Genomic DNA, 25,810 nt, shown 5'->3' with positions numbered 1-25,810 from the left:
AAACATCCATCCATCCTCACAAACTTTCGCATTTATAATATACTATCTTTCCGTCCGCGGCTTCGCCCGCTTTGTCTAAAACATAATAAATAATATACTTAAACCTTCCTCTTGAATCACTATCTATTTAAAAAAAACCGCATCAAAATCCGTTGCGTAGTTTTAAAGATTTAAGCATACATAGGGACAGAGAAAGCGACTTTGTTTTATAGTTTATACTATGTAGTGAAGTAGGATTTCAGCGAAATAAAACTCAAATTATAATATGGATACATTTAATAAAACAATGTTAAAATCTGTATAAGTTATATAAAGTAAAACTACAATATAAATAATTATACAAGTCCATGAGTCAAAAACTTCTTCTTAACAAGCCATTAATGTGTAAGTAGGTAAATGGTCAAAACATTTAAAAAAACATATCGTTCACTTCAAAAATATGCTTATTTTGACTTTTTAGCAGTATTGTAAAATACACTTCACACATTATTACTCCCAGTTTATAGTCTATATTATTACTCTGTTCAAAATATATAACAAGTAAATGGCATATATAAATGCTTGGGTGAATACTAGGTCCATACTTAGTCTGAGCTCCGCACATCACGACTATAATAATTAAAAAAGAGGGCACGTTAATCCTTTCAAACTTGTAATTTTTATTGATTTTATAAAATATATTTATGGTACAAAATGACGTATGGTTTTCAAATATTTTATGATAAACTAATAAATCAGCTTAATCGAATTTCCAATAAAAAACTCTCGTTGAAATAAAATTGCAAGTAATAGTATTAATCCAGTCTGTAGGTATTTATGCTCTACAAAAGGTGGCGTAGAAAATGTTTTGAAACGATATTGTTTAGGTATGAAAGGTTAATCAAAATCCAAGTTTTCGACCTTGACGGACCCAGGCGCTAGCCGCCATCTTGAATTAAAGGTGCTAAAATTAGGTATATTTTAAATAACTTCTCTATTGTTTACTAAATCACAAAAGTGTCTATGAGGGGTTCAAAGAAGACAAAATTACCTACATTTTTTTCATACATTATTATTCTTTAAGTCTTAAAGGTAAAAAGTTACAAGCGACGGAAATAATAATATTTACAGAAATCATATAATTTTAATTTTGTTTAAAAATTGTACAGCTATCATTTTTTAATTCTCTTTGATGGCCCGGGCTGGTTAATGGTGGCATCTTCATTATCGTCGCTGAAATTTTCTGTTTCATTGTCTGTATTTTTAGTTTCCAACCATGAAATTTCGTCATCATGACCAGAAGAAATCGAAGACGCTGGAGCACGCTTTCTAGTAACTTTTTACGGAGGGGACATGGATAAGGAATCCTTAGAAGATATCCGATATGAACGATTCGTAAAGTTATCAATAAAAAGTAAATTTAATCGACGAAATTTCATGGTTGGAAACTAAAAATACAGACAATGAAACAGAAAATTTCAGCGACGATAATGAAGAAGCCACCATTAACCAGCCCGGGCTATCAAAAAGAATAAAAAAAGGTTGCTGCACAATTTTTAAACAAAATTAAAATTATATGATTTCTGTAAATATTATTATTTCCGTCGCTTGTAACTTTTTACCTTTAAGACTTACAGAATAATCATGTATGAAAAAAATGTAGGTAATTTTGTCTTCTTTGAACCCCTCATAGACACTTTTGTGATTTAGTAAACAATTGAGAAGTTATTTAAAATATACCTAATTTTAGCACCTTTAATTCAAGATGGCGGCTAGCGCCTGGGTCCGTCAAGGTCGAAAACTTGGATTTTTATTAACCTTTCATACCTAAACAATATTGTTTCAAAACATTTTCTACGCCACCTTTTGTAGAGCAGAGGCTTTTACATTTCCCCACAGACTGGACTATATGCAATATGTACTATAATATTTTCAATATTAATAAACTATCTTTTAAAAACCAGATCATTCCAATTTCCATTACAAAGTTCAAAATAAATTTCTTAAATTAAAATATCATAAAATAATTGTGCGTTTTTGGTAAACGTAATATATGTATGATGCACAATTATTAATATAAGATCTACCATTTTATGCTAGCTAAAGCTGCCTGATAATACGTATTATTTTTACATAGATTCGACAATATCAAAATTAAATTCTGTCCCAATTACGATAAAATACCATTTGAGCAATGAGTAGTCTTCATTGGATTATAAGTTTTGGAGATTCATACAATATACTTTAAAAAAGAATGTGGAAGACTCATAATAAAAAAGAAATACGCAAACTCTAAATTTTTTTTCTGTAAATTTACAAATAATAATAATATTAGGACGGGCATGTCTTTTAACAATCCTTAAAGATACAATTACTGAATTGTAATCTAGTAGTACAATCAATAATTTCTAAGATCTCATGTAATCACAAATAAAATTAGTCATAAATTTATCGTAAATAGACAGTATTCGTACAATTTCATTTCACTTCAGCATCATAGTGTTAATTTATACTGCGGGGTTTTCTGATTACATTTATAAGATATAAATGAGACATTTGGGAGATTGTATGGTATAACTTCGGAACTAAAAAGACGCAAGAAATACGAAGCAAAAATAATCTATCAAAATATTCGAGGCTTTTAAGGGCCGGCGCCCACTGCCGGCACGGCACGGCATGGCACGGCAGAGCATCCCGCGGCGTGCAATGGCATCCCGCGGCATGCCGTGGCATCCTGCTAAAAGCCCCACTAATGCTGCATAAGTTTCAACCTTATTTCAACTAGCTAGCAATCATAATTCCTCGACCCCAAAGCAAGACACGTCATGCCGCCGCATCCTGCGGCGTGCCGCGTCATGCTGCAGCATCCTGCGATACGTCGCGGCATCGTGGCATCGAAATAAAGTAACTTGAATTCTAAACTGATTGAAATAAGATTCAAAATAACTTCATTAGTAATAAAATCCTCTGCCCTGCCATGCCACGCCGTGCCGGCAGTGGGCGCCGGCCCTTAATTAGCACGTTTCCGTTTACACTTATTACATAACGATACACAACGTAAAACCTTATGGTAAAAAGAAATATTCACTAACTGTTAATCCAATAAAATGTAAATATAGCTGGTTACTATATGTCGTTAAAGCAGTTTCGAAATTCGATACAAATAGATACTGTCTAACTACTAGCACACATCACAAAAGCTTGTTAAAATATTTTATTGTGGTAAAGGCGGGGGTTGGACAGCCGCGTAAGTAGGATAGTAAGGAGCGAATTTTGCAGGACCATTAATGGCCATGTGCTGACTTTCATTGCGATCCTTAATAGTGCGGCCGTATGGAGATTCCTGGTACACTGGTTCAGCTGAAATATTAATATTTATATGAGTAAGATTTATCAAGAAAATATTTCCATTCATGAATGCACAAGGGGTCTATCCTATGTTGTGTATATGGCTATGTTTATTGAGCATTATGACACATACTGATGAAACGTTCATTAGTATGAGGAAGAAAACGTTTTTAAAATATTGTACCAGTTTTATTAAATAGTATAATATATAACAAATTCTGCATTTTCTGACTCTTACTTATCAAAGAAAATATTATCAGTCAATTTAAGTGTTAATGTACTTATATTTTGTCCGTTTGCTTTTTACTAAGTATAAACATTATCAAATATAATTAAGATATAAATTGTTATTAAAACAATATAACTTTAATTTGTTTCAAACTGCTATCTGTTTATGAGAGCAGAAAGATAAAATATAACAGAGATATAACTGAATCATTGAGTTAAATTTGCACTAACTGCTGATTGCTGAATGCGTGATTCACCGTAACTCAACCGACCTTCAACTTGTTTGTAAATACATATAAGTAATATTTATTGCGATCTTACTTCGAATCTTATTCATAAGAATACGGTATGTCAAAGATCATAAAAATATAAACTTTTATTTTGTTACAACATTTTTTATTTTAAGTGTGGGTAACATCATTTAGTAATCAATAGTAAAACAAACGAATATGGTAAATATAATAATATTTACCATAAAAAAAAAAAAAATTTTTGTTTCACAGAACAGACTGTAATTTTATAAAAAAAAAAATATTCGTTTCATTATAACCGGGCAGACCCGGGCCCAGCCGGTAGTATTAAATTAAATAAAGCTTAAAATTGAAATACTTACTGAGAGTAGGGTACAGCGACTGGAAAGGTGGCTGAGTTGGTGACGACCCTGGGACCATCCATCCTCCTGGAGCTTCGCCACCAGCCGGTGCCTGAATAAATAGACAAAAAAAATACTTCAAAAGCTCTATTCCTTTTATGTACAATTAAACCACAAAATATCAAATTTCTTGTATAACAAATATTATTGCAATAATAACATGTTTCGATTTCGAGAAAATTAGTTTCTTCCAAAATTATATGACATTTTTTTAAGCTATTGCATAGCTTCTATCGCGGGTCTTGAGCGCGGGGACCGAATCCAGTAATTCCGTAACGAAAAACCTCACGCTCCCCACTCCGACGGGCGCGGAGGTGTGGCTTGAAGGCATAGCATACAATAGCTTAACCGCGGCAGTTCCCGAGTGTTTTGCATATTTACTACTTTTTCTAAGAATAAACTCTAAACTCAAAAACAATTTAATTTCGTTTTGGTTTCATCTAAAAAAGCTAAATGACAGTAATTAGATTGTATTCGAATCTAGCAATCACAAATAATGCACAAGTTTAAAACAAAATAATTCAGAACTCACAGAGGGTTGAGCAGGCTCTCCCGGAGACACAGGTAGAACGGCTGGTTGGTTTGATGTATCCACACTCGGCTGAGGGGGTGCTGATGGAGCCGCTCCAGGCCCACCCATCAGCGGCACCGTGCCAATCGTTATGTACTTCTTGTCTTTGAAGTTGAGATGCATTCCCGATACTACACATTCCACCTGCGATACAAAAGTCAAAACGAAAGATAGAAATAGGTTTTAATAATAATAATAATTTATTTATTAATAGAACATCAGAGGTCCACTTGTAAGTATTATTTCTTAATTACTATGTTAGTTTACATTGTTTTTATACAGTTTACATTTAAATTAATTTAAATATTATCATTATTGAATATTTTACCATTTATAATTAGTCATTTTATTTTTATTTATATAAAATGTGTGTACTTGCTCACAATGGTGCAAGCACGCACAATCGAATCTGTCTGCAATCATTTTAAGATTTAACAAACAAGTAAGAAGGAATCTACAACGATAAACAATGTATTGATAATATGCTTGTTTAAACATATGTAGATATAGATAAGGAGGAGAAAATTGAAAAAATAATGAAATGTTTCATTTGATTGAAGAGTTTTTCAAACAATATTTTTTAAACTATTCAAATATGTATTCTTATAAGTCTGCTATTTGATTATTATAGCTCCAAGTCCAAAACATTCAAAGTATGTAATATGCAAGTCCACACGTCATAGTGATTAGAATGTTCTTCAACAAATGCCTTCTATATGCAAAGCTCACTGTACTGCACCTTTAAATCGTAATCCAGATCAATAATACTGCAATTGACAAGGTTCGAGGGTGGTATTGGGGGTATTTCCATGTTCAAGTTCCAATGCTTAGTGGTTCCAGCTGGAGCAGGTCCTTCTTGTATTGTAAGAACAATGTCCTTTGACTTCTTCACAGCAGTTGTTGGTGAAGTTGCTCTGTATGTCACCACCTAAAATGATAATTTGTCTATATATTATGATCAAACAGCGCTTTTTAACCTATGCTAGAAAGTTTTTTTCTATTTACAATTATTACTTGATGAATGGATTTATGTGTGCAACTTTAAAAATTGACATATTAATCAAAATATGAAACATTTCATTAATATTTTCAATTTATCTGTATGTTTATACAAGCATTATATTGACACATAATTACTGTTGCCCATATCAAAATATATATATATATATATATATATATATATATATATATATATGGGTGATTATACAAAAATGGGGTAACTCGATGTCATCAGCCAATTTAAACAAAGTCTTATTATATTTTATTCAAATAACAATCTATTTTAAAACAATGAAGCGTCCTTTATTTGGTCACTCAATTTCACTTCTTTATTTAAAATACAAATGAATAAAAAAAATAAATTAATACCTCAAACGTCAGTACTTTGGCATGTCACAACTCCGAAAACCAACAATCAAGTGACTATCGTTTAAACATTATCATCGATTTAAGAAAACTTACTAATTCACTACAATCTTTGATGTACATAGTATTATATACTACAACTTTCATAACGCAATGTTTTCCATTTTATTTAAAAAATAAAATTAAACTTTGTCATCGTTTTCACTAGTCAGTCCGTTGTGTGTTTTTTAAATTTGAAATTCTCGCTAAATATCACCAAGTCGAGATCAAATCCCTGTCTAAGTATTAATGTTGGTAATGAAGTTACTTGTGCACCGCATATTTTGACGGCCGTCATAACTGTACCAGCGCTAGGGTTGTGTTTGTCCTCTAAAATCTTGCTGCGCCAGTCAACATTTCAGTCCTATGGTGAGTCGTTATTTTATTGTTAGTCCGATTTTTATTTTCATTTATAAATGGTTAACTATGATTTGTAAAAATATAGTTTGTTGATATTAGAAATTAGGCAAAAAAACATAATTTTTGATTAAAACCTCATATTAAGTCCCTTTTTATCAATCCGCTGGCATCAGTCCTTTGTCAGATATCGTGCCAGAGGACTGACGCGACCCCATAGTACTGATGATTCTGTCGTTTTTGAGAACTTTTATCTTGATTGCTATTGGTATAAGCATTTCTATTTTATATTTCAGTTTAAAACATCATGCGCCACGCTAAAAGAAACTGAATTTGACTAGGGAAGAAACATTTAAGAAACAGTAGCAAAGAAAAGAGCTATTGAAACAAACTACTAATAATTTTATTAAAAAGATCTTATTTTATTTTGATTATTGATTTTGATGCTTTCAGGGCATAGCTTTTTATATTTATCAGATAAATACGTATACGTATAATACCGTGAAGTAAAATTACCTCAAAATAACATAAAAGTTAATTAATATACTTGATAACATTATAAAAATGTCAAGGGGCTCTTATGAAAACAGATGAGACTTTCATTCGAGCCTTTGGTTTTTAATTTTACTATAATTAGTACTTTTAACATAAATATTGGTAGATTTTTAGGGCTCCGAACCTCAAAAGGAACAAACAGAACCCTTATAGGATCACTTTGTTGTCCGTTTGTCTGTTAAGACGTTTTTTTTGGAACGCGTGGAGGAATCAATCTGAAATTTATATTGGATACTCAAGATTAAGAACCCTTGGGGCTGTAAAAAAATCAAACTTATAACGCAACGCAATCAAAAGATACCTACATCCGTTAATACTGCAAATTTCCGCAAAATTCAATATTCGCAAGGGAATAAAAAAACACACAGGATGCTTCCCGTGTATACAGTCTACTATATAAACTGCTATATAGTTTACTTCTACTTGGTAAATAGCAACGTCTTATAACACAGATAAAGGAAAAATTGCTAAAAGTGTAAATTTTTAGTTACAAACATAATAAAAAATAGGTTTGTTAGGACTCCAACTCGCACTTGGCCGTTTTTTTGTTTCTATTGTTTGTGAATTACTTGAAATATCAAGTAAAACTAAGTCAAAGTAGTAAAAGTTAAGTAAGAGAGTAAGAATATTCACGTTGCGTTAAATGTCAGAAGGCTGTTTTGAAACTTGAGACATTGTTTTTTCCCAGTATCACATATTATTAATTATCATTTTTAAACGTAACTAAGTGATTTTAATACATAAAAGACATGTGCCAATATTAAAACTGAGAGATTTGTATTAATTTTCATTCAATTTCTTTAAGAATATTACAAAATTGTGTTTTTTATCAGTACCATGTTAGCCTCGTCAGTCCCCTGGAGGCCAATTCCAGAAAATTTAAAATATCTCACAATCTACTTAAAAAAGTGGCTGGCCCGATTTGGAACAATATATTCATTAGATTAGCTATCATATACACCCTAATTTGTAACAATCTGATATAAAAAATATAGTAAACAAAATATCCTCAAAAGTTACCCCATTTTTGTATAATCACCCATATATATATATATATATATATATATATATATATATATCCAACAACATGGATGGCCAATAAATTGGAAATATCAAAGACTACAGTGTGGTTAAATACCACTCACACACTTACCTTCCTCAAAAATATCTTGACAAGATGCAACTGAACATTACTCTTGTTTTCTATGTCAATAGTTAAAGGAATGACTTGGCCAGGGCAATATCCAGTCACTGGGGCTCGAACATCTACCGATAACGGAGGTGAAGCACAGCAGAAACAACAAAATGTTTTTTCCATTTGGAAATGAATTGGTTCCTAGAACAAACATATCACTACATCAAAATAATATGACATATATTTATAATAATATGTTTTGTAAGAAAGTATGTAAGACAATTAAGATAATAAATTGCTAAATAAATAAGACATTCACAAGATAAAAGCATTGTTTACTTACTTTGTATGAAGGATTGAGGTTTAAATCCAAAGCATTAATGACTGTAAATGCCATTTTAGTCTCTTGATCAAATTTCCACGGCCTGTCAAGGGTGACTTTAACAGTGTAGCGCACAAAGCCATGCTCACCCTCAAAAGAAGATGGTAATACTGGAGGCAGCGCACAGGTAAAATTATACACCTGCTTGCCAGCAGGAATTTCAATTTCGTTTCCTAAAATATAATGTTACAATATTTTTTAATACAATACATTCATGATATGATTAAAGACTGTATTCTATCAATACATATTGTAAAATCTCTGATGTCTTTTACAATAAACTCAAAAACCACTGCACACATTAATTTGAACACAAAAACAGATCATTTGTATACTCATTCAAAATCTATCTGTGCTCATTGAAAAACCCTATATTATATAATTTATGCTAAAAATAAAATGATATCTCCCTTAGAAATAATTTGTTTGTATGCGAGTGTTAAACATAATAGTAGGCATATTAGCATAAATATGTAACGGTATACCAATATGGGTATGGAAATATTAGAAAGTAATTGTAAGAGTCTACCTACTTATCATACATGTACCTACTAAAAGTAATAATATAATATGTATGTACCTGTACTGCTGCCAAGAAGATAATAGGATATTTGGAAATATTCTTCATTTCCAGTATGAAGAGTGTCTGTGGATTGAGTTTTTCCTTCTGAATCTTCTTCTTGTTTACTTTCACTCCATTCAGTGTGTGCCTCTCCTTTGAACTTGACATGAATACCTTTAGATTGAAAAAATAAGCTTACACATTGCTATATAATATATAATAAAAGGTAAACAGTAATTAGGTAAAGATGCACATACTAATTTTTCAATACCTATGGGTAAAGAAAATGCAAAGTTTATATACATATTACTACAAAACATCAACACAATGTAGATGCAAAAACAGATTTGCACTGCCTCTTTAAAACTATGACTCATTTAGGCAAATACATATTTTTTAAATAGACTCACCTCTAACTTTTTTAGGGCTATCAAAAACGTATTCAATTCTCCCATTTACTGTTTGACCGGCATAATAGGCATTCCATTGATTATCTAAATAAATTACAGCTTCTTTAATTCCCATGTTGTTAAAATTTATATAATTTTTTAGGAATACAATAAAATAATGCAAACAGAACTGTCGGAAGTTCTCAAACTCTACTTTTAACACTGCTGACTGTGACCACAGACTGACACAGTCACTTTGACAGTCACCACAACAGTAACTGCTCTGCTCTCTGCTTACTGCCGAGTGCCGACTTCTGATTTCTGAAATCTGAATTTCTGCATTTAGTTTGACAAAATATGATAATTATTGACTTAAGGCTGCAAACACAAACTAAACTAAACTAGCTAAAAGGTTTTTTAAACATTTTTTTTATATAGGTACATATTTCTATTTTTATATAGGTACATATTACTTTTCCAGCGAAATTTTTCTCCCTTTTATAAAAATATGTTGTAATTTGTAAACTATCAGATAAAAAAAATCATGTCTAGTCATGCATATTTTCTCTGTGAAGTATATATAATGCAGCAGCTCGTTTCTGGTATGTGTCCATGGCAGCCTATAAAGAGCAAGTACATAATCGGCCTGCAACCATTGAGATAATATTAATATGGAGACGACACCGCCTACATCACTTATGTTCCACTCAACATACGTCATGTGACGTATGTTGAGCGGTATTTTTTAATGGTTTTAAAGTGAAACGCATCAAACATGCCTTCGTGTGTGTTACGATATTGCACAAATAATACAAATAATACGGAAAAGTGCAAAGGAATAACTTTCATCGTTAAGTACCTAACTAGATAATAATTTTTAAAACTTAGTTAGAGCAAAAAAATGGCGCATAGATTTTGTTCGTGGTGTCTCCTCCATACGTAGTAATATTATCTCAATGCCTGCAACTGAATTGATCGTATAACCGGCAACCGCCGCGCTTGAATCCGCCCGCCTTTCAATAATCAAGCACCAAGTTTGCGAGCGATAATCGCATGATCGCAATCGCGACGGTTAGGGCTGCGTGACCGCATCGAACTTCGGTCTCGTGAGTTTTGAAAATAGAACTCCATTCCGCTGCCGCAGCGAGCGCGGGTGAAAACCGCTTCGTGTATGCTTAGCCTAATTGTTAGAAGTGCACGTGCGGGCCGAGAAAAGTCTTGTGCCTCTTTTTAGAGTATAATTAGTATTCTTTGGTCTTGTGGCGCTGCACAGACCCAACTTGCTCTGTACAGAGCACCTGCACAGCATGCACATTTGGATCACAGATATTTAATTTATTTTCACTTAATATTGGCAAATAGAAGAGCCATCTTGCCGCAAAAGAGAGAAAAAAAATAAAGGTGACATCCACTGTCACCTGTCACACTGACATCTATCAGATCCTGAGACTTGAAATTGAATGTGATGTGCAGATTTAGGATGTTATCTCCTTAATTTATTTATTCCGATTTATTCATTTCAAATTATTGAGTCGAATATAATTTTTAATTTTTCATACATATTAAATATACAAGCATCTTAGATTTACTAAATAAATAATTTTCATCAATATTATCCTAATTTAAAATATAACTTAGTTTTAACGATGGATGAATCAAAGAAAGAAAATCCGCAATTATCCGTAGAAGAACTTAAAATCAAAGGAAACGAGTGTGTCAAAGATGGAAAATATATCGAAGCTGTGCTGCATTATACTCATGCCATTAAAATGGAACCAAATAATTATGTCTTATATAGCAATAGATCGTTTGCATTTCTTAAATTAGATCAACACTATTTATCACTACAGGATGCAAACGAAACTGTAAAATTGCAACCCATTTGGGCAAAGGTACTTACTTGAATATTTACTAGGATTTTGGAATATATTAAGATGCTATTTGAATACATTACAAAAATGTTTTAACAGGTTTATTGAAGGAGCTATTATATTAAACAAATTTTATATCATTTAGGGTTATTTTCGGCGAGCAGAAGTAGAAGCTGCCAGTGGTTTATATGATGAAGCTATAATATCTTATACACGGGCTTTACAACTGGAACCTCATAATCCCAAACTAATGGAGTCTATTAGAGGCATAACTGAATTACAGAAAAAGAAATTAAAAGGTGATTAATAGTCTAAACCTAAAATATGAGGTTTTATTATATATATATTAATCAATATCAATTTAATTAATTTTAGGAAGCCAAAACACAATTTGGATATGTACATGTATAGGCTTAATAATAGGAATTCTTGTTGTGATTTTGGATTACACACTAACTGCAAATCCTACATTAACTGTAAGTACTTAATATACATAAATAAGTGAATAATATGTTTTAATTATTGCTTGAATGTGGATGATACTTTTCAGAATCCAATAAGCATGGTAGCATTTTCAATTGCCCTGTCGGGTATCGGATTTGCAGTTGGAAAGACTGCAACTCTGATGACTGCGTGGAGTGCAGGAAAGTCGTTACAACCACCACCTGATTTAAGTAAGTTATTATTTAATTTAATAAAAGAAAAATGATTCTAATAAAAATTGTATCAGTTACTATAAGTATCTTATGTATTTTTATTATATTTTTATTGAACAGTTTCAGATGAAAAGCAAGATAATGAACAAACAATACCTGAAAAAAAGACAAAGTACAGTAAAGCTCAAGCTAGGCAAAGGTATAAGCAAGGCAAACAGCTATAGTAAAGCTTTAATATAAAAGTAGTATACTACCTTCATACTAGGTATAAAACAAGTGTTATGGTGATGGATCATATTTCAATTTTTATCATCTTCATTAAAACATCATCACTCTTGTAAATTGATGGAATATTTTTCAATAATTACCCTGCATAATTATTATGTTTTTTTATTCATATACTTACATACATTTATAAAACATGGATATGATTTAAATTTTAAATGTTAAGTCAAGTCAGTTGTATATATATTATATATGTGTATTATACATATATAGGTTTCATGCATGTTATAATATGGTATAAAGGTATAGGCTATAGCCTATAACATGCATATGATTTAAGTTACTGCACAAACCTTATTACATAATTATTAATTATAACAAAATTTGTGTGACTATTTAATAAAAGTTACAAGTACACCCTGTATCTGTATTACACTTCATATTAATTTTGATTTGACTTTACATTTAAATTTTACTCTAGATTTATGTATTGTGATAAGTATAGAAATATGCATTTGTGATCTTATTTTCAGTTGAGATGAGATCATATGAGTTTTTGCTCCTTGCTCATGTTTTTGAAAGAATTTTTACATCTTGCAACTGATGACTTTTGAAATTGCATATAAGGTTTAAATTAAATGTAAATAGTCACAGCTATTACTGTGTACATTGTCTACATAATATTTTGAACATATTCCTGTATTTCTACAAATTTCTATTATACATGTATCTGGTTAAATTATAAGATAGATTTTATAAACAATTTGGGACATTCTTCAAAGGCGTCTTACTGTTATTTGTTATTTTATTGTTATTCTAATTTTTAATTGTACTTACTGGATAAGAATAAGACATTTACTAATATTTTGTTTTATTAAGGAAATGTTAATTAATATGAAATAAATAAAACGTTGGATATATGGGGAAATACTTTATTGAACCTAGTGTAAAATGTATTTCGAAAATTGCTTTAATACAATATAATATTATTTACTTAAAATTCTTGGTCTTGTACCTTATACTTAACATAAGTCCAACACTATATATACGAAAAATAAAAATAATCTGTATAACAATATATATTACAACTTCTACAGATGGTGACAAATTTACAAAAACTTAAGTAAAAGTGTTATCAATTTTTTGCAATATTTCCATGCTCCTTACAATTTACTATGTGTATTTTGAAAACATTAACCTACTAAATACCTCCTTCTAGAAGGTGTCAGTAACATTTTGTGTGACTTTTGTCTCATAAAAAAAATATTAACATGTACTTATCCTTACCGTAATAATAACGTAAGTTGTGGCAACATTGATAATATAATATGAAATAATAACATGAATATTACATAGTAATATTATGTGAATTATTATTATGTACTTTAATATTGATTAAAATGTTAATGAACTATTATTCTTAAAATTGCACCATGTGGACAACATAAGGTAACAAACAAACATGGTACACTATTTATTGTAGAGTCGCACTTTGGTGTTTATATTACTACACATGTTAATATATATTTATTATTAAGTCAATCGCTATCTGAAATAGCTTTCTTTCGCCGTTTTGCCTGCTTCGGTTTGACGATTTCTTCCTCCTGAAATATGATTTTCAAAATGTTATACATTTACAATACAATTTACTTAGCAATATAGTATATAAAAAAGAGCGTGTCTGCCGAGCACATGTGTAAGAAGTGAAACTTCTTTGGCAAGATTCAAATATACCAAAATCGTCGTCTTACTCCATGACGCGACGGTATAGTCATGACGCGATCTTGATATTTTACTCTTAACGCGCCTAGAGAAGTTTCACTTCAAAAATAGTAATAGCGAAATAAGTGAAAATTTTTTGACTGTTGGAATTATGAAATTTAATATTAACACAAAGTATCTCTGCAAGTTGAATCAATTTAATCTAAATTGGATTATAAGGTTCGGTCGTTCTAGAGATAAATCCAAAGTATAAACAGAAAGAATGAAAGGCAAAAAAAAAACAGCATGTGTCAGCAGTGAAATTTCTTTGGTAAGATTCAAATATACCAAAACCGTCGTATGGTTCCATGACGTTACGGCATTGCCATGACGCGAATTGAAATTTTACTCTCAACATTAGCAGCTTCACTTCAAAATAAATTAATATTTCAGGACATATTTCACACACGGCTCGATCTGATCCCATACTAAGCTTGTAAAAATCTAAATAAGTTGTGTAGTGTTGTTATAACTCAGTTACTACTTATGTATGTAATTGCATATAATATTACCTCACTATCCTCATTTGATGAATGTAAATTTTGATTTAATGGCATTGAATTCGAAGCTAATTTTCTTGCTCTCCTCAACATTGGTAATTCATCTTGCCAAGCCAAAAAGAACAGGTCACTGTATTGTCTCTGGAATAACGACACATTACAATCTTTTTATTAATATGCAGTGGATTCTACTATTTCAGAGTTCCACGTAAGGCAGTGTTACACCTACTTTTGTTTTTATATCACAGGGAAGATTTCTCTAATGTATTTTTTCTTTACTTTTATTACAGGTTGAAGTTGTTTTAGTGAGATAAGTATTTGTAAGTTACATAATTAATATGCATATTATAATATATTTACCTTCAAACTATCACTACTATTTGATTGCGAGTGCTGCAAAGCTTTCTGCATACATTCCATGTTAAAAATTGACATATCATTCTGCTCCACACAACATACTCTTATTTGTTCTAGGTGACCTAATACCTGTTAAAAAAAATTATTGTATTTTGTTTGTATTTAATTTTCCAAAAATTATTCATGATTAAGTATGAGAATTTCTTAAGTAAATACTTACTAATTCAGCGGAAGGCGGCGCGTTTGGTGGAATGTTATGTTTTCCTGGACGTTTTCTTTTGTTTGGACTTGTACCTGGATATCGTGTACTTAATAAAACGGCCAAAAGATCAGCTACTTTATCTTCATAATCCTGACACCAATACATGACAGTAGACACAACAAATGAGTCGTCCTCATCCAAAGATCTGCAGAACATTTGTCTCACAACATCTGCAGTTGGTCTTTCTTGTTTTAACATGAGCAATACCGATGTTGATGCTTCTGCATGGTCCTTGTAGGATAATTTAGGTATAATTGGTAAAACATCTTCAACTGATATTTCATGTGCTGTCAAAAGTTGCCATAAGCAATATTGTTCGAAGGTCTCCCAGCCCAGACTTGTAGATAACATTGTTGTTATATCGTCAGATTTAAACATCATTAAGTTTCCCTGTAATGTTAGACACACTAGACGCTGTAGTTGTCCAGCATCTAATGTGGATACTATAATATGCAATAATCTGATATGATTTTGAACTTGATCTTTAAATTCTCTGTATACATCAGGTATCAACCATACAAGAACATTTGCATCACATTCTTGGCACTTTTCAAAATCATCAGCTAAACTCTCGGCAAGTTTTAATTCTAAATTACTACAATAATCTTTATAAATATCTGTTTTAAATTTAACATTTCTTTTTTTTGCGGGATCTCGTTCAGCACGGCGTTCTTTCTCATAACAAATTTTTAAATAAACTAATAAACAATAACCTAAACTCGGAACAGAACTTTGTGCATACATCTCTTTGAATGCTTCCATTATTAACTTACGTTTCGAATCAGAACTATCGCTACTAAGATAGTTAAACATTGAGAATATTGGATTATTAAGAATAGTTTCCAATTCTGATGTAGTAGGGTTTATACTTATTTTTGGGGGTGGAATATCTTGTACGGCAGCAGCAAATAAATCAGCAAGTGCTACTGCAGTAGGCATTGGTGGAGAGCATGCGCTAAGCAATGCTGTCCCTGCACTTGCTGTTCTTTCATCAAGGAGGGTTTCAGCAAATGGCCGTAAAACTAGAGGTAAAGCTGCTGCTAGTTCAGGACGTTCTCTTGCCCGAACCTCTGATAGAGGTAAATCATCATCATCAGTATCTTCTCCAATATTTGGACTGGCTTCATCCTCATCATCAGAAAATACTGGTTCATCAGGTCCACCCCTAGGCAGATCTTCAATACCTTCTTCTCTTAATCCAGACACTCCTTCACCATTACTACAAAACTCCTTAAAAGTCTCTCTTACAGTTGTGCGTAGTTCTCTATCTAATTTTGGAGAGTCAAATAGGGGTTGTAAATTGGGAAGAACCCTCTTTTCAATAATTTGTTGAAGGGAATTGAAAATTCCTTGTCTTACTTTGTCTGCAAATGATGGATAAAAATTAGGAATAATGCGACAGAGAAAATCAAGAAGGGTTGCAGTAACTGCTGGATGAGATCTCATAGAATGATGCATTACGAGTATAGCAGGTTCAATATTCATGATATTATCTTTTTCAGGGTCATAAAATAACCAGTCATAAAATAAGGCTAATTTTGCATTTGAAGCTGCAACATTTGAAGTGCAAGTTGTAAGTAGCCAACCAATGACTGCCCATCGCGGAATTATGTCTGAACACAGTAACTCATTTGTAGGATGTATAACCCCTACTATGAAACGAATCATATCACTACGTAAGGATTGAGATTCAGGTGTTGCAAGGTATTGTCGTTGAAACCATTCTTGATATTTTTTATGATGCCCAAATCGTACTTGCGATGTCAAGAATACTAGTTTTCTTTCCATATCTGGAGTGAGTCTGGACTGTAAATATCTTCTAGAAGTTCGTGTTTGTAATAACTGGAGTACATTGGTAAAAGTTGGTGATAGTGTTTTAGGATTTAAAAGAATATCTTGCCACAATTGATTAAATTCGGGAATTCTTGCAACATTTTGGAGTAAACGGACTAAATCTCTTCCCAAGCTTAAGACTTCATTGAAATGCTCCCTTATGAGTGCTATCACAAAATTGACTTCTTTCTGTCGCAGAGCCATTAGTTGTGGTATATTATGATCTTCGATTAATCTCAAATATGTATATACCACCATACATATTAGTACTGGAAATTTGTCAAGCCACATTTTGTTGTCAATATAAATATCCAAAAGAGATTCCACTAAGAAAATATTTTTAGGTGTGATGTCACCACCAGATGCATAACGCATTAAATTCCAACAAACACTATCCACTCCTGTTACAACATTTCTTATCATTTCTTTTACAAGCCATAATAATTGATTCCGTGTTGTATCTTGGAATTTTAAATACCTCTCTAAGATCAAATTGGACAAGTTGTTAAGAACACATGTTAGACCATCTCTTGTTATTAGAGTAAGATCTCTATAGCATTTTGTGGCATTATGCGGCTCAGTGAGAATTGACATAAGCATTCCCAGCGACACATCTTCATGATTTTTGCAAACAGCATTGTTAAGTGCATCGTGAGCTTCCTTTTCACTACAATCAGCTACAAGAGATTGAAAAAAGATGTAGGCTCTTTCGTATCTCTGAAATAAAAGAAATAAGTATTTTATAAATAAAACATAAATTTAATGTATTCACATAAAGTAATGCACATTTGATATATTGAATTTCGCGCCACAAAACCGCAGCGCCGCCACGGATTCAATAGGAAAATATAAATTTTTACATGGCTGACTAAGTAAATCTTTGTTAGTAACTGCAAATTTGAAAAAGTACCTCTTCAATTTCATCCTTGTTTTCTATAGCGGTGCACACAAAAAGTCTAGGTGAATTAGCTTTTGTTTGTTCCATAGCTCAGAATATTTAAATCCTCAATTTAAATAATAATTTGGCAGAGCTCGCCTGCATGGCCATCGTAGGTGAAAAATATATATATAAGCAATACAATCACCACAGATAATAAAATATACATAGGATACGCATAGGATCTATATAGTGAGCAGAGCTGCCAACGTTAAGAAAATGATCTGTTTGCGACATGCAAGTGTTGCAACTTGTGACGTACAAAAGCTTTACAAAAGCTTAGTACAAAGAGTACAAAAGCTACAATTTCATCGAAATCTATATTTTTTATTTTAATATTAACATGCATTGGGCCGTTGTTTCGTGTGCGAATACTACAGTTCCACAAAACTCAATAAAACAAAAAACTGAAGCATCTTGAAAGAAGTCAACCTGTTTTTATTAAATAATAAAAATATTTATTTATGTAATTTCTACTAACTATACTACAGTAACTTAAAGAAATTAACAAGTCAATTGAAGACTAAAATTTGGTTATTTTAAATATATAGAATAATTTGTATTTTAATAAAATAGGCAATAGACATCCATGATACATCCGTAATATAGTCTGTATTAGAATGACATAAGTCATATGTGTCGTCTGTTACCGCCTGGCGCCTGTCGCCATTTTGTGAAAAGCTACAATACTTATCTTCCAACGAGTAACAACATTGAAATTTTGCGCCAATCACACATTATTTAATACCGAGCGAAAAAGTAAGTTTACGTTTTTCAATTTGTGTAGAAGTTATAGTTTTACAGGTAATTAAAAAAATGCTATAAAACTACCTGGAACAAATATTTTTTTGATTGTTCTATATTAACTATTGTCTAGGTTCAGAACCGGCGTCGTTAATCAAGTATTGTTTTGATACTTAATTAATTTTAGAGATACAGATGGATAACAATAGAGAGAAAGAACGTGATCGGTCCAGGCGTGGTGATAGACCTTCTCGTTTTTCTGATGCCACTCGAGACCGCTCCGGGGACAGAGAACGCTCCGATGGGAAACGATTATTTGTTTCTAACATACCTTATGAATTTCGCTGGACTGAACTGAAGGATCTATTCAAGGAAAAGGTAAACAAGCAAGCAAATAAGCGTTTTTTTTAAACCCTCAACAGAAGAGACTATCCTTATATATAATTATGAAATAACTAGATTTCCGCCCGCGGCTTCGCCCGCGTTTTCAAAGGAAAACCCGCATAGTTCCCGTTCCCGTGGGATTTCCGGGATAAAACCTATCCTATGTGTTAATCCAAGTTACCCTCTATATGTGTGCTAAATTTCATTGTAATCGGTTCAGTAGATTTTACGTGAAAGAGTAACAAACATCCATACATCCATACATCCATGCATCCATACATCCATACATCCATACAAACTTTCGCCTTTATAATAGTATTAAGATTAAGATAACCAAGGCATTTATGTCCAAACAATAGTCGTTTAGAGTTTTTGATGTTATCTTTGTCCTCTATATTGGTTTTATAGTTTAAAATTTGAGTCACTCATCTTCCTCTAGTCAAATCTAAAACAATAAAAAAAATTGTATTTGATATACCTACAACATATGACATTATAATACTTATATTGACCCTAAATCTTAAAATCTTTATCTATTAGGTATTCTATATTTCATAATTTATGAGCATAAATTGAAAGAAATGAATTATTTGATTATGGTATCATTATAATTGGGTAATAAATAATGTTTATATTATTATATAATTGTTTTAGGTAGGAGATGTTGCTTATGTGGAGCTTTTTACTGATGAAAATGGTAAACCCCGAGGCTGCGGAGTTGTTGAATTTACTAATGCTGAAGCAATGAAGAAAGCACTATTTGTAATGCATCGTTATGATTTAAATGGACGCAAACTTGTTTTGAAAGAAGAAACAGGTAAGTGAAAACTGTGCTTTCAACAGTTATTAATTAGAAAATATATTTATAAAAACTTATTCTAAAATATGTAAAAAAGGAAATTCGTTTGCAAATTGGACAGGTAATGAAAGGAACAGAAATAATAATTCAAGATCAACAGGGGGTGGCGGAGGTAGAAACAATAGAGATGAGAAGGATGGGTGAGTTGTCATTATGTTTAATTTATATCTTTTTTACATCCAGCTTATTGTTATTCTTTAACATCATTATATTAATAAATTTCTTATGAACACTTTCAATACCTATTTAAATGTTTTCAACAGATGGGCAATGAATAAGCCACGGGAGCCAGAGAATTTCAATACATATGGGCTAAGTCTACAGTTTTTGGAATCAATCAATGTTCAACCGCCACTAGTCAAGAAAGTGTTTGTTGCCAATGTATGTTTACTTTTGAGTGTTATTGAATTTAATAACATATGATATTACCATCTCCTAATAATTTATGTACTGATTTTAGCTTGATTACAAAGCTGATAGAGTAAAGATTAAAGAGGTTTTTAAAATGGCGGGAAAAGTACGTAATATTGATTTAGCAATTGATAAAGATGGTAATAGCAGAGGCTTTGCTGTTATTGAGTACGATCATCCTGTAGAAGCTGTGCAGGTATTTTATTTTTTGTCTTGTAAACATGCACTTATACATTTTTTCATATCTGTAATTTGAAAAAAAAAATGTTCTATTTTTAGGCTATATCAATGTTTGACAAACAAATGTTGTATGAACGTAGAATGACAGTTCGCATGGATCGGGGTACAGACAAAACAGAGGTTAAGTTACCAGAAGGATTGAAAAGTATAGGTTTAGGGTTGGGACCCAATGGTGAACCTTTAAGAGATGTTGCCAGAAATCTTCCTCAGCCAAATCCAGCCAATAACATGAATCTAGCAAATGCAGGAACAGCGATAGGAGCCGGTGTGTTAGGTGCAGTGCCGGCCGCGAGTGTCGCTCTGAATGGTCTGGGAACTGGTCTCACTGCTAGCACTTTGGGAGCAAATGCAGGATTGGGTGGTGGTTTAAGTCTACAGGTGAGAACCGTTTAATCTATACATAATCTCATTCTTAATTTTTGTAATATATCTGTATAGTCGTATTTTTAGGGCCGATTTTTCAATGCTTGGATAAAACTTATTCGTCAAATAATGTATAAAACTACCATTTTAAAAACGTATTCTAATTGCCCGTATTTGACAGTTTATGTGACATTTTAATATTATCGTGTACTTTATTGGACGGATAAGTTTGGACATCAAAAACTGACAACACAGTAAATGTCAGTTGACTTCGTCTAATTAAAAATACGACTGTAATTATTTTATTCAAATGATGAACTTCAATGTTGATACTAAATTTTTATATCCAGTTTACACTATTAACACATTTGACTTTGTTTTTAGGCTCTTGGTTTAACAGGGCTTGGAGCTTTACAGAACCAGTTACTTCAACAGGGTATCACAGCAAATGACCTAGTTAGTTCAGTTTTAACACAGGCACAGGCAAATGTAAACACTAATTCAATGGGCATGAACACTAATGATTTAGGTCCTAATGTGATGGGAAATGGGGGCATGTCCAATAGTGTATTAGGACAAAATCCAGGGCTTAGCAGTGGTCCACATTCAGGTAATTTTTACTTTCACTAGGAAATTATTCATTTGTATATTTTCAATATATGGGAGAGATACATAATAAGTTTATTATAATATAACAACGTGAAAATTATTTGTAGGGTCTAGTCGTCCAATGGTTAATGTGTCAATACCAGGACAAGGCTATGGAAGGGACCCTCCCGTCCAACAGTCCAACCGCGAGAAACAATCAGATATGGTTATCATAACTAATGTAAGTATAATATTTTGTGTTTAGCCAAAAAAAGAAACTTCATTCGAAAAATAGAAGAAAATCGATTGCCCAGGAGGGATCACGGGCAGCCGACGAGAGGCTAGGCGTTGTCTTGGTAAAGCAAAAAGATGCTGATTCGAATCTCGCCTCGATCGAACTTTTAAGCTATTGCATAGCTTTTATCTCAGACTGAGCGCGGCAACCGAATGTAAAAATTTCGTAACGAAAAAACCTAACACCTCCCACTCCAACCGGCACAGCGATGCGATGCTATGCAATAGCTTAACCGCGACAGTCCTCGAGTGCCACACGTATTTCATTTTTTTTAAATTTATCAATATATAATAATATTTCAAGATGTTTTTTAACATGTTTTTTATTTTGCAACAGCAATAATGTATAATTTATTTCAGCTGCCCCAAACAGTGACATGGCAACTGATTCGTGAGAAGTTTAGTGAATGTGGTGATGTGAAATTCGCTGAAATGACAGCACCTGATACTGCTATTGTGCGTTTCCACAAAGAGTGGGATGCGGAGCGAGCAGTCAGTATCCTTTTAATAAAGACAAAAAAAACATGAAAATTGTGTTGCCCCACATACTGAGTCGTACATAAAATATTAAAAATTTATTTAACTGTGACAATTCGAAGTATTAATATTTTTTGCATTATTGCTATGTCTGAATGTCAATTTCCTTAACAGCTGTACAGAAATGTTTGACAGGACTCGAATAGATGGGAGGACAATTGACGTCAGATTTTTTTAATCCATTCCTGAATGAGGTTAGTAAACTGCGTTTCTATCACTTCTGTTTCATTTCGTATAACATTTATCATTTTTAGTTTATTTTTTTTTATATACAAGCAGTGTTTATGGTGATTAATTGGGATATTATCATTTTCTTGAACTAGGATATGTGTTTCGGAATTAAAGAAATATCTCATTATATTTCTATCACCAGATGTTTCCTAGGTGTTAACCTCATTGGCTCAGTATTTCTACGTCTCAACTAGCAGTCATTGTGGGATAGACTATTTATTTCGGCAATGTCTTGAATTATTAGCTTATAAGAATAATTTCGAATTCTTTCTCCAAGTTGCAAAGAAATAATTTATGTATTATGTATGATTTATATTGATTGTAATTTAATGTGGTGTCGTGTTGAGTGGACGATGGTTGAACTGTAAATATTGTTTACACTAACTTTGATTTTATGAAGGGATTTTCCAATAAATGAAATGTTTTTGTGTTTGCAGGAGAGTCGTATCGAAGTTGGTCTGTCGGTCAGAAAACATTCATCGTCGTCTTAATCACTACTGCAACAGAAGTTTTGACTTGATTTTTTGTTCATTGACATTATTTCTTGACAAGAATTGTATGTAGGTTAGTCTAGTATAAGAATCCACACTCGTTTTATGCATTTCCATGTCTTACATTATATCGCAACTTTATTAAACTGTTGGAAACTTGGTCCAAAATAAGTAATTGTATTGTGTCAAGGATAGCTTTCCGTCGATGTCAGCGTGTGAGGTATTGTCGGTATAATATTGTATGCGGGTTGATCTCCTATAGTCCGTTCGCGTTAAGAAAATAGTGAGTCATCAGTGCAACTACAGGATGAGGGTGTATTCACAGTGGAGAAAAAGTACAAACATTTTTTTAAACATTAAATTATTATTAATGGAAAAAAAATGTCTTAAAATTACTTAAATCACTATCTAGTATCGCTAGATTCTTCAGTTACATTTATTATGAAAAATTTTGTTCTTTTTCGTTTTTTAGTTGCATTAAAATCACACAATTTAAAGTACTTATAAACATTGTAAATTATGCGTCTCTCTCCGCTATGGATTATTGATCCACTTTTATTCTTTCGAATTGGTAAAGTATTCATTTTCAAAATTTATTGTTGAACGAGTCACGCAAAATACACAACCGTTTTGTTCGAAGGTCAGATTTCAACTGGTCACTGTGAACTCGACTTTCTAATTTGGGGCGTGGCCAGGCCGGCGGACAACGATGACTCACTATTTTCTTAACGCGAACGGACTATAGAATGTTATTGCGCTATATTCTATTCAATTTCAAAATATTCTTACACGCTCCCATCATACTAATATTGTTTAAATAGATTTCATGTCAAATTAAATTTGCTCGATTTGTAGTCAATAAATGGATACGTCGTAAAATTTGTTGAATTATTTTATGCTTCAAAGGTGTGTTTTCAGCGAGATTGGAACATTATTTTTACTAAAATTGTACATGAATTTAGGCACCGGCAAGGTGATAAGATTTTTGATTTTAGCAAGGGTTTTAGGGAAATTGGCCAAATTGCTCATTATGGGATATTTTTAATACATATTCCTTATGGTGTCATTTCATTTGCATCTTAAACTTGGACTTATTTTGATTAAAATTGCGTGCTGCATATACTTTTAGAAAAGTACTGACTCTCGTTTTTAAACGACGGATGATTCTTGCATACATAATAGTTATGACATCCAATACATGTATGAATGTTGCTAACATCGAAGAAGTACGTTGCGTTGAAGTTATTGGATGTTGCCGCGTATACATTTGAATATACGCCAAGAAACATTTGTGGACGATTTCGGGAAGTTAAGGTTGAATTAAATATAACCAAATTTGTACAAAGATGGAAGTAGTTGTCTACCTTTATTTCTGCCTCTAAAATATTATCCTACTAAACTACTTTGTACAATACGCCACGTCTCTTTGTATAATGTCGCCTGGATCTATTGGGTATACAAGATTTCTGTGCGAATATTTAAAATTTTATTTTTTCCGTTCATGCATTATTAGTTTATCATAGATTATAGAAAATCGAAGTGAGTATACAATGCAATAGATATCTGTGATGATTGCCGCTTTCTTTATTGCCTGATGAAAAAATCTGTCTACAAAGTGTTTAGCGGGTACCTACGAGTTAAGAAACCATCGACTTCTAAATTAGCCAATATGAGTCGCAGTTTTGCTTCCGGATTTTGGTGTCTGAAGAAAGAAAATCATTATAGGACATCCCGCCTTCAGAATGTGGTGATCTTGACCTACCTTATTTAGATCGGTAAGTGTCTTCAGCCAAAACCTTCCATTTTATGTTTCATTGGATGGGTTTGCATGTTCGGACTTTACTTCTTATAGGTTATGAAAGCTGGCAACATCGATTGTAAGATTCTCTTCAATAACTGTTGAAGCTTTTTGTAAAAAAGGTTTCTACGATGTGGTTTGTTGCTCATAATTGTTTAGGTTCAACAGATCTTTATGTGTAAAGTGGGGTCGGACATTAATTTCGAAGCTTTGAGCTGCACCTTTGAGTTAAAATGTTCTTCATTTGATAGCAAACGCGATTCTTATGAAGTTTTCACAAATTGTTATTTTTAATCTGCTCTATTCCTAAGATGCACATGTGAATATATTGATCGTGTATCTATTATTTCGTGTACCAGGTACCTACGCCCTTGTGTACGCCTATCAATTCTTAAATTATTTTGACAACTTTATTTTCATTTAATGCCTTGTTTTATTTTAATTAGATGCAGGAAAGGATATGAAACTATTGGGATAGCGTAGCAAACAATTTTAAAAACAATCATTGCATGCAGTCGCACGACGGGCCAGGCATGAAAAGGTAATTTTGTATTAACTATTCTTGTGTAATAATATACCATTGATAAATTTGTAGCTCACTCGGGTTTTTAGAAACTCTACCTTTGTTATTGAAAATTTGCACTTGTATCGAAAGTCGATAACTTGGCCTTTTTAAATCAAATTGCATCACTAGGATAAAACCACTATTGTTCAAGTCAAGCTTAAGTCATAAGGGACAATTTCCGATATTTATTATAGAATTTTACTTTTGTTTTCCAGATGTTTGCACAAGCTCAAGTGATCGTGAAGAAGACTGATGAATATTACCTATTTATAAGCTATTTATTTATATTGTTTCTAAATAATAAACGATAATTCCACAGTTTATTTCTTTTATTACCACAA

At 32.2% G+C, this 25,810-nt stretch overlaps 4 protein-coding genes and 1 long non-coding RNA gene across 8 annotated transcripts; 2 read left to right on the top strand and 3 right to left on the bottom strand.

Moving 5' to 3' along the window:
- Positions 1 to 258: 258 nt before the first annotated feature.
- Positions 259 to 2,620, bottom strand: LOC149479943 (uncharacterized). Its single transcript, XR_016317152.1, has 2 exons — positions 1,902 to 2,620; positions 259 to 762 (listed from the first exon to the last, which is right to left on the bottom strand). It is a non-coding gene; the product is annotated as an uncharacterized LOC149479943 (long non-coding RNA).
- Positions 2,621 to 2,995: 375 nt separating this feature from the next.
- On the bottom strand, positions 2,996 to 9,859 carry LOC149479942 (arrestin domain-containing protein 17). The gene is made up of 8 exons (XM_089707487.1): positions 9,584 to 9,859; positions 9,192 to 9,347; positions 8,573 to 8,784; positions 8,248 to 8,430; positions 5,518 to 5,706; positions 4,740 to 4,922; positions 4,169 to 4,259; positions 2,996 to 3,339 (listed from the first exon to the last, which is right to left on the bottom strand). The coding sequence occupies exons 1-8, from the start codon at positions 9,696 to 9,698 to the stop codon at positions 3,194 to 3,196; spliced, it is 1,275 nt and encodes a 424-aa protein (XP_089563613.1). The 5' UTR covers positions 9,699 to 9,859; the 3' UTR covers positions 2,996 to 3,193.
- Positions 9,860 to 10,999: 1,140 nt separating this feature from the next.
- Positions 11,000 to 13,176, top strand: LOC149479941 (uncharacterized). Its single transcript, XM_089707501.1, has 5 exons — positions 11,000 to 11,454; positions 11,579 to 11,732; positions 11,809 to 11,909; positions 11,984 to 12,107; positions 12,210 to 13,176. Exons 1-5 carry the CDS (start codon positions 11,209 to 11,211, stop codon positions 12,311 to 12,313), a joined length of 729 nt encoding a protein of 242 aa, XP_089563627.1. The 5' UTR covers positions 11,000 to 11,208; the 3' UTR covers positions 12,314 to 13,176.
- A 56-nt stretch (positions 13,177 to 13,232) lies between these two features.
- Positions 13,233 to 18,117, bottom strand: IntS3 (integrator complex subunit 3). The gene is made up of 5 exons (XM_089707500.1): positions 17,938 to 18,117; positions 15,153 to 17,744; positions 14,936 to 15,061; positions 14,588 to 14,716; positions 13,233 to 13,918 (listed from the first exon to the last, which is right to left on the bottom strand). Exons 1-5 carry the CDS (start codon positions 18,010 to 18,012, stop codon positions 13,853 to 13,855), a joined length of 2,988 nt encoding a protein of 995 aa, XP_089563626.1. The 5' UTR covers positions 18,013 to 18,117; the 3' UTR covers positions 13,233 to 13,852.
- A 456-nt stretch (positions 18,118 to 18,573) lies between these two features.
- Positions 18,574 to 25,787, top strand: rump (heterogeneous nuclear ribonucleoprotein rumpelstiltskin). 4 transcript variants are annotated; one of them, XR_016317167.1, is made up of 13 exons: positions 18,574 to 18,723; positions 18,896 to 19,086; positions 19,747 to 19,909; positions 19,989 to 20,091; positions 20,215 to 20,332; positions 20,412 to 20,558; positions 20,642 to 20,980; positions 21,350 to 21,575; positions 21,682 to 21,794; positions 22,208 to 22,343; positions 22,507 to 22,578; positions 25,351 to 25,445; positions 25,685 to 25,787. XR_016317167.1 is itself a non-coding variant. In XM_089707550.1 (12 exons), the coding sequence occupies exons 2-11, from the start codon at positions 18,904 to 18,906 to the stop codon at positions 22,560 to 22,562; spliced, it is 1,560 nt and encodes a 519-aa protein (XP_089563676.1). In that variant the 5' UTR covers positions 18,574 to 18,723; positions 18,896 to 18,903; the 3' UTR covers positions 22,563 to 22,578; positions 23,053 to 23,363. The 4 variants fall into 4 exon arrangements, 3 of the variants coding, with proteins under 3 accessions (XP_089563676.1, XP_089563674.1, XP_089563675.1); XM_089707550.1 differs by lacking the exons at positions 25,351 to 25,445; positions 25,685 to 25,787 and adding an exon at positions 23,053 to 23,363 and having other exon boundaries at positions 20,013 to 20,091; XM_089707548.1 differs by lacking the exons at positions 25,351 to 25,445; positions 25,685 to 25,787 and adding an exon at positions 23,053 to 23,363.
- Positions 25,788 to 25,810: the final 23 nt, after the last annotated feature.

The sequence above is a fragment of the Colias philodice genome, chromosome 19, assembly GCF_061535455.1.
Source record: "Colias philodice isolate Cphi_HAF_F1 chromosome 19, ilColPhil1 Martin Lab GWU primary, whole genome shotgun sequence".
Classification (NCBI taxonomy): domain Eukaryota; kingdom Metazoa; phylum Arthropoda; class Insecta; order Lepidoptera; family Pieridae; genus Colias; species Colias philodice.
The sequence above is the reverse complement of the archived record's forward strand: the minus strand, read 5'-3'. Positions and strand labels throughout refer to the sequence as shown.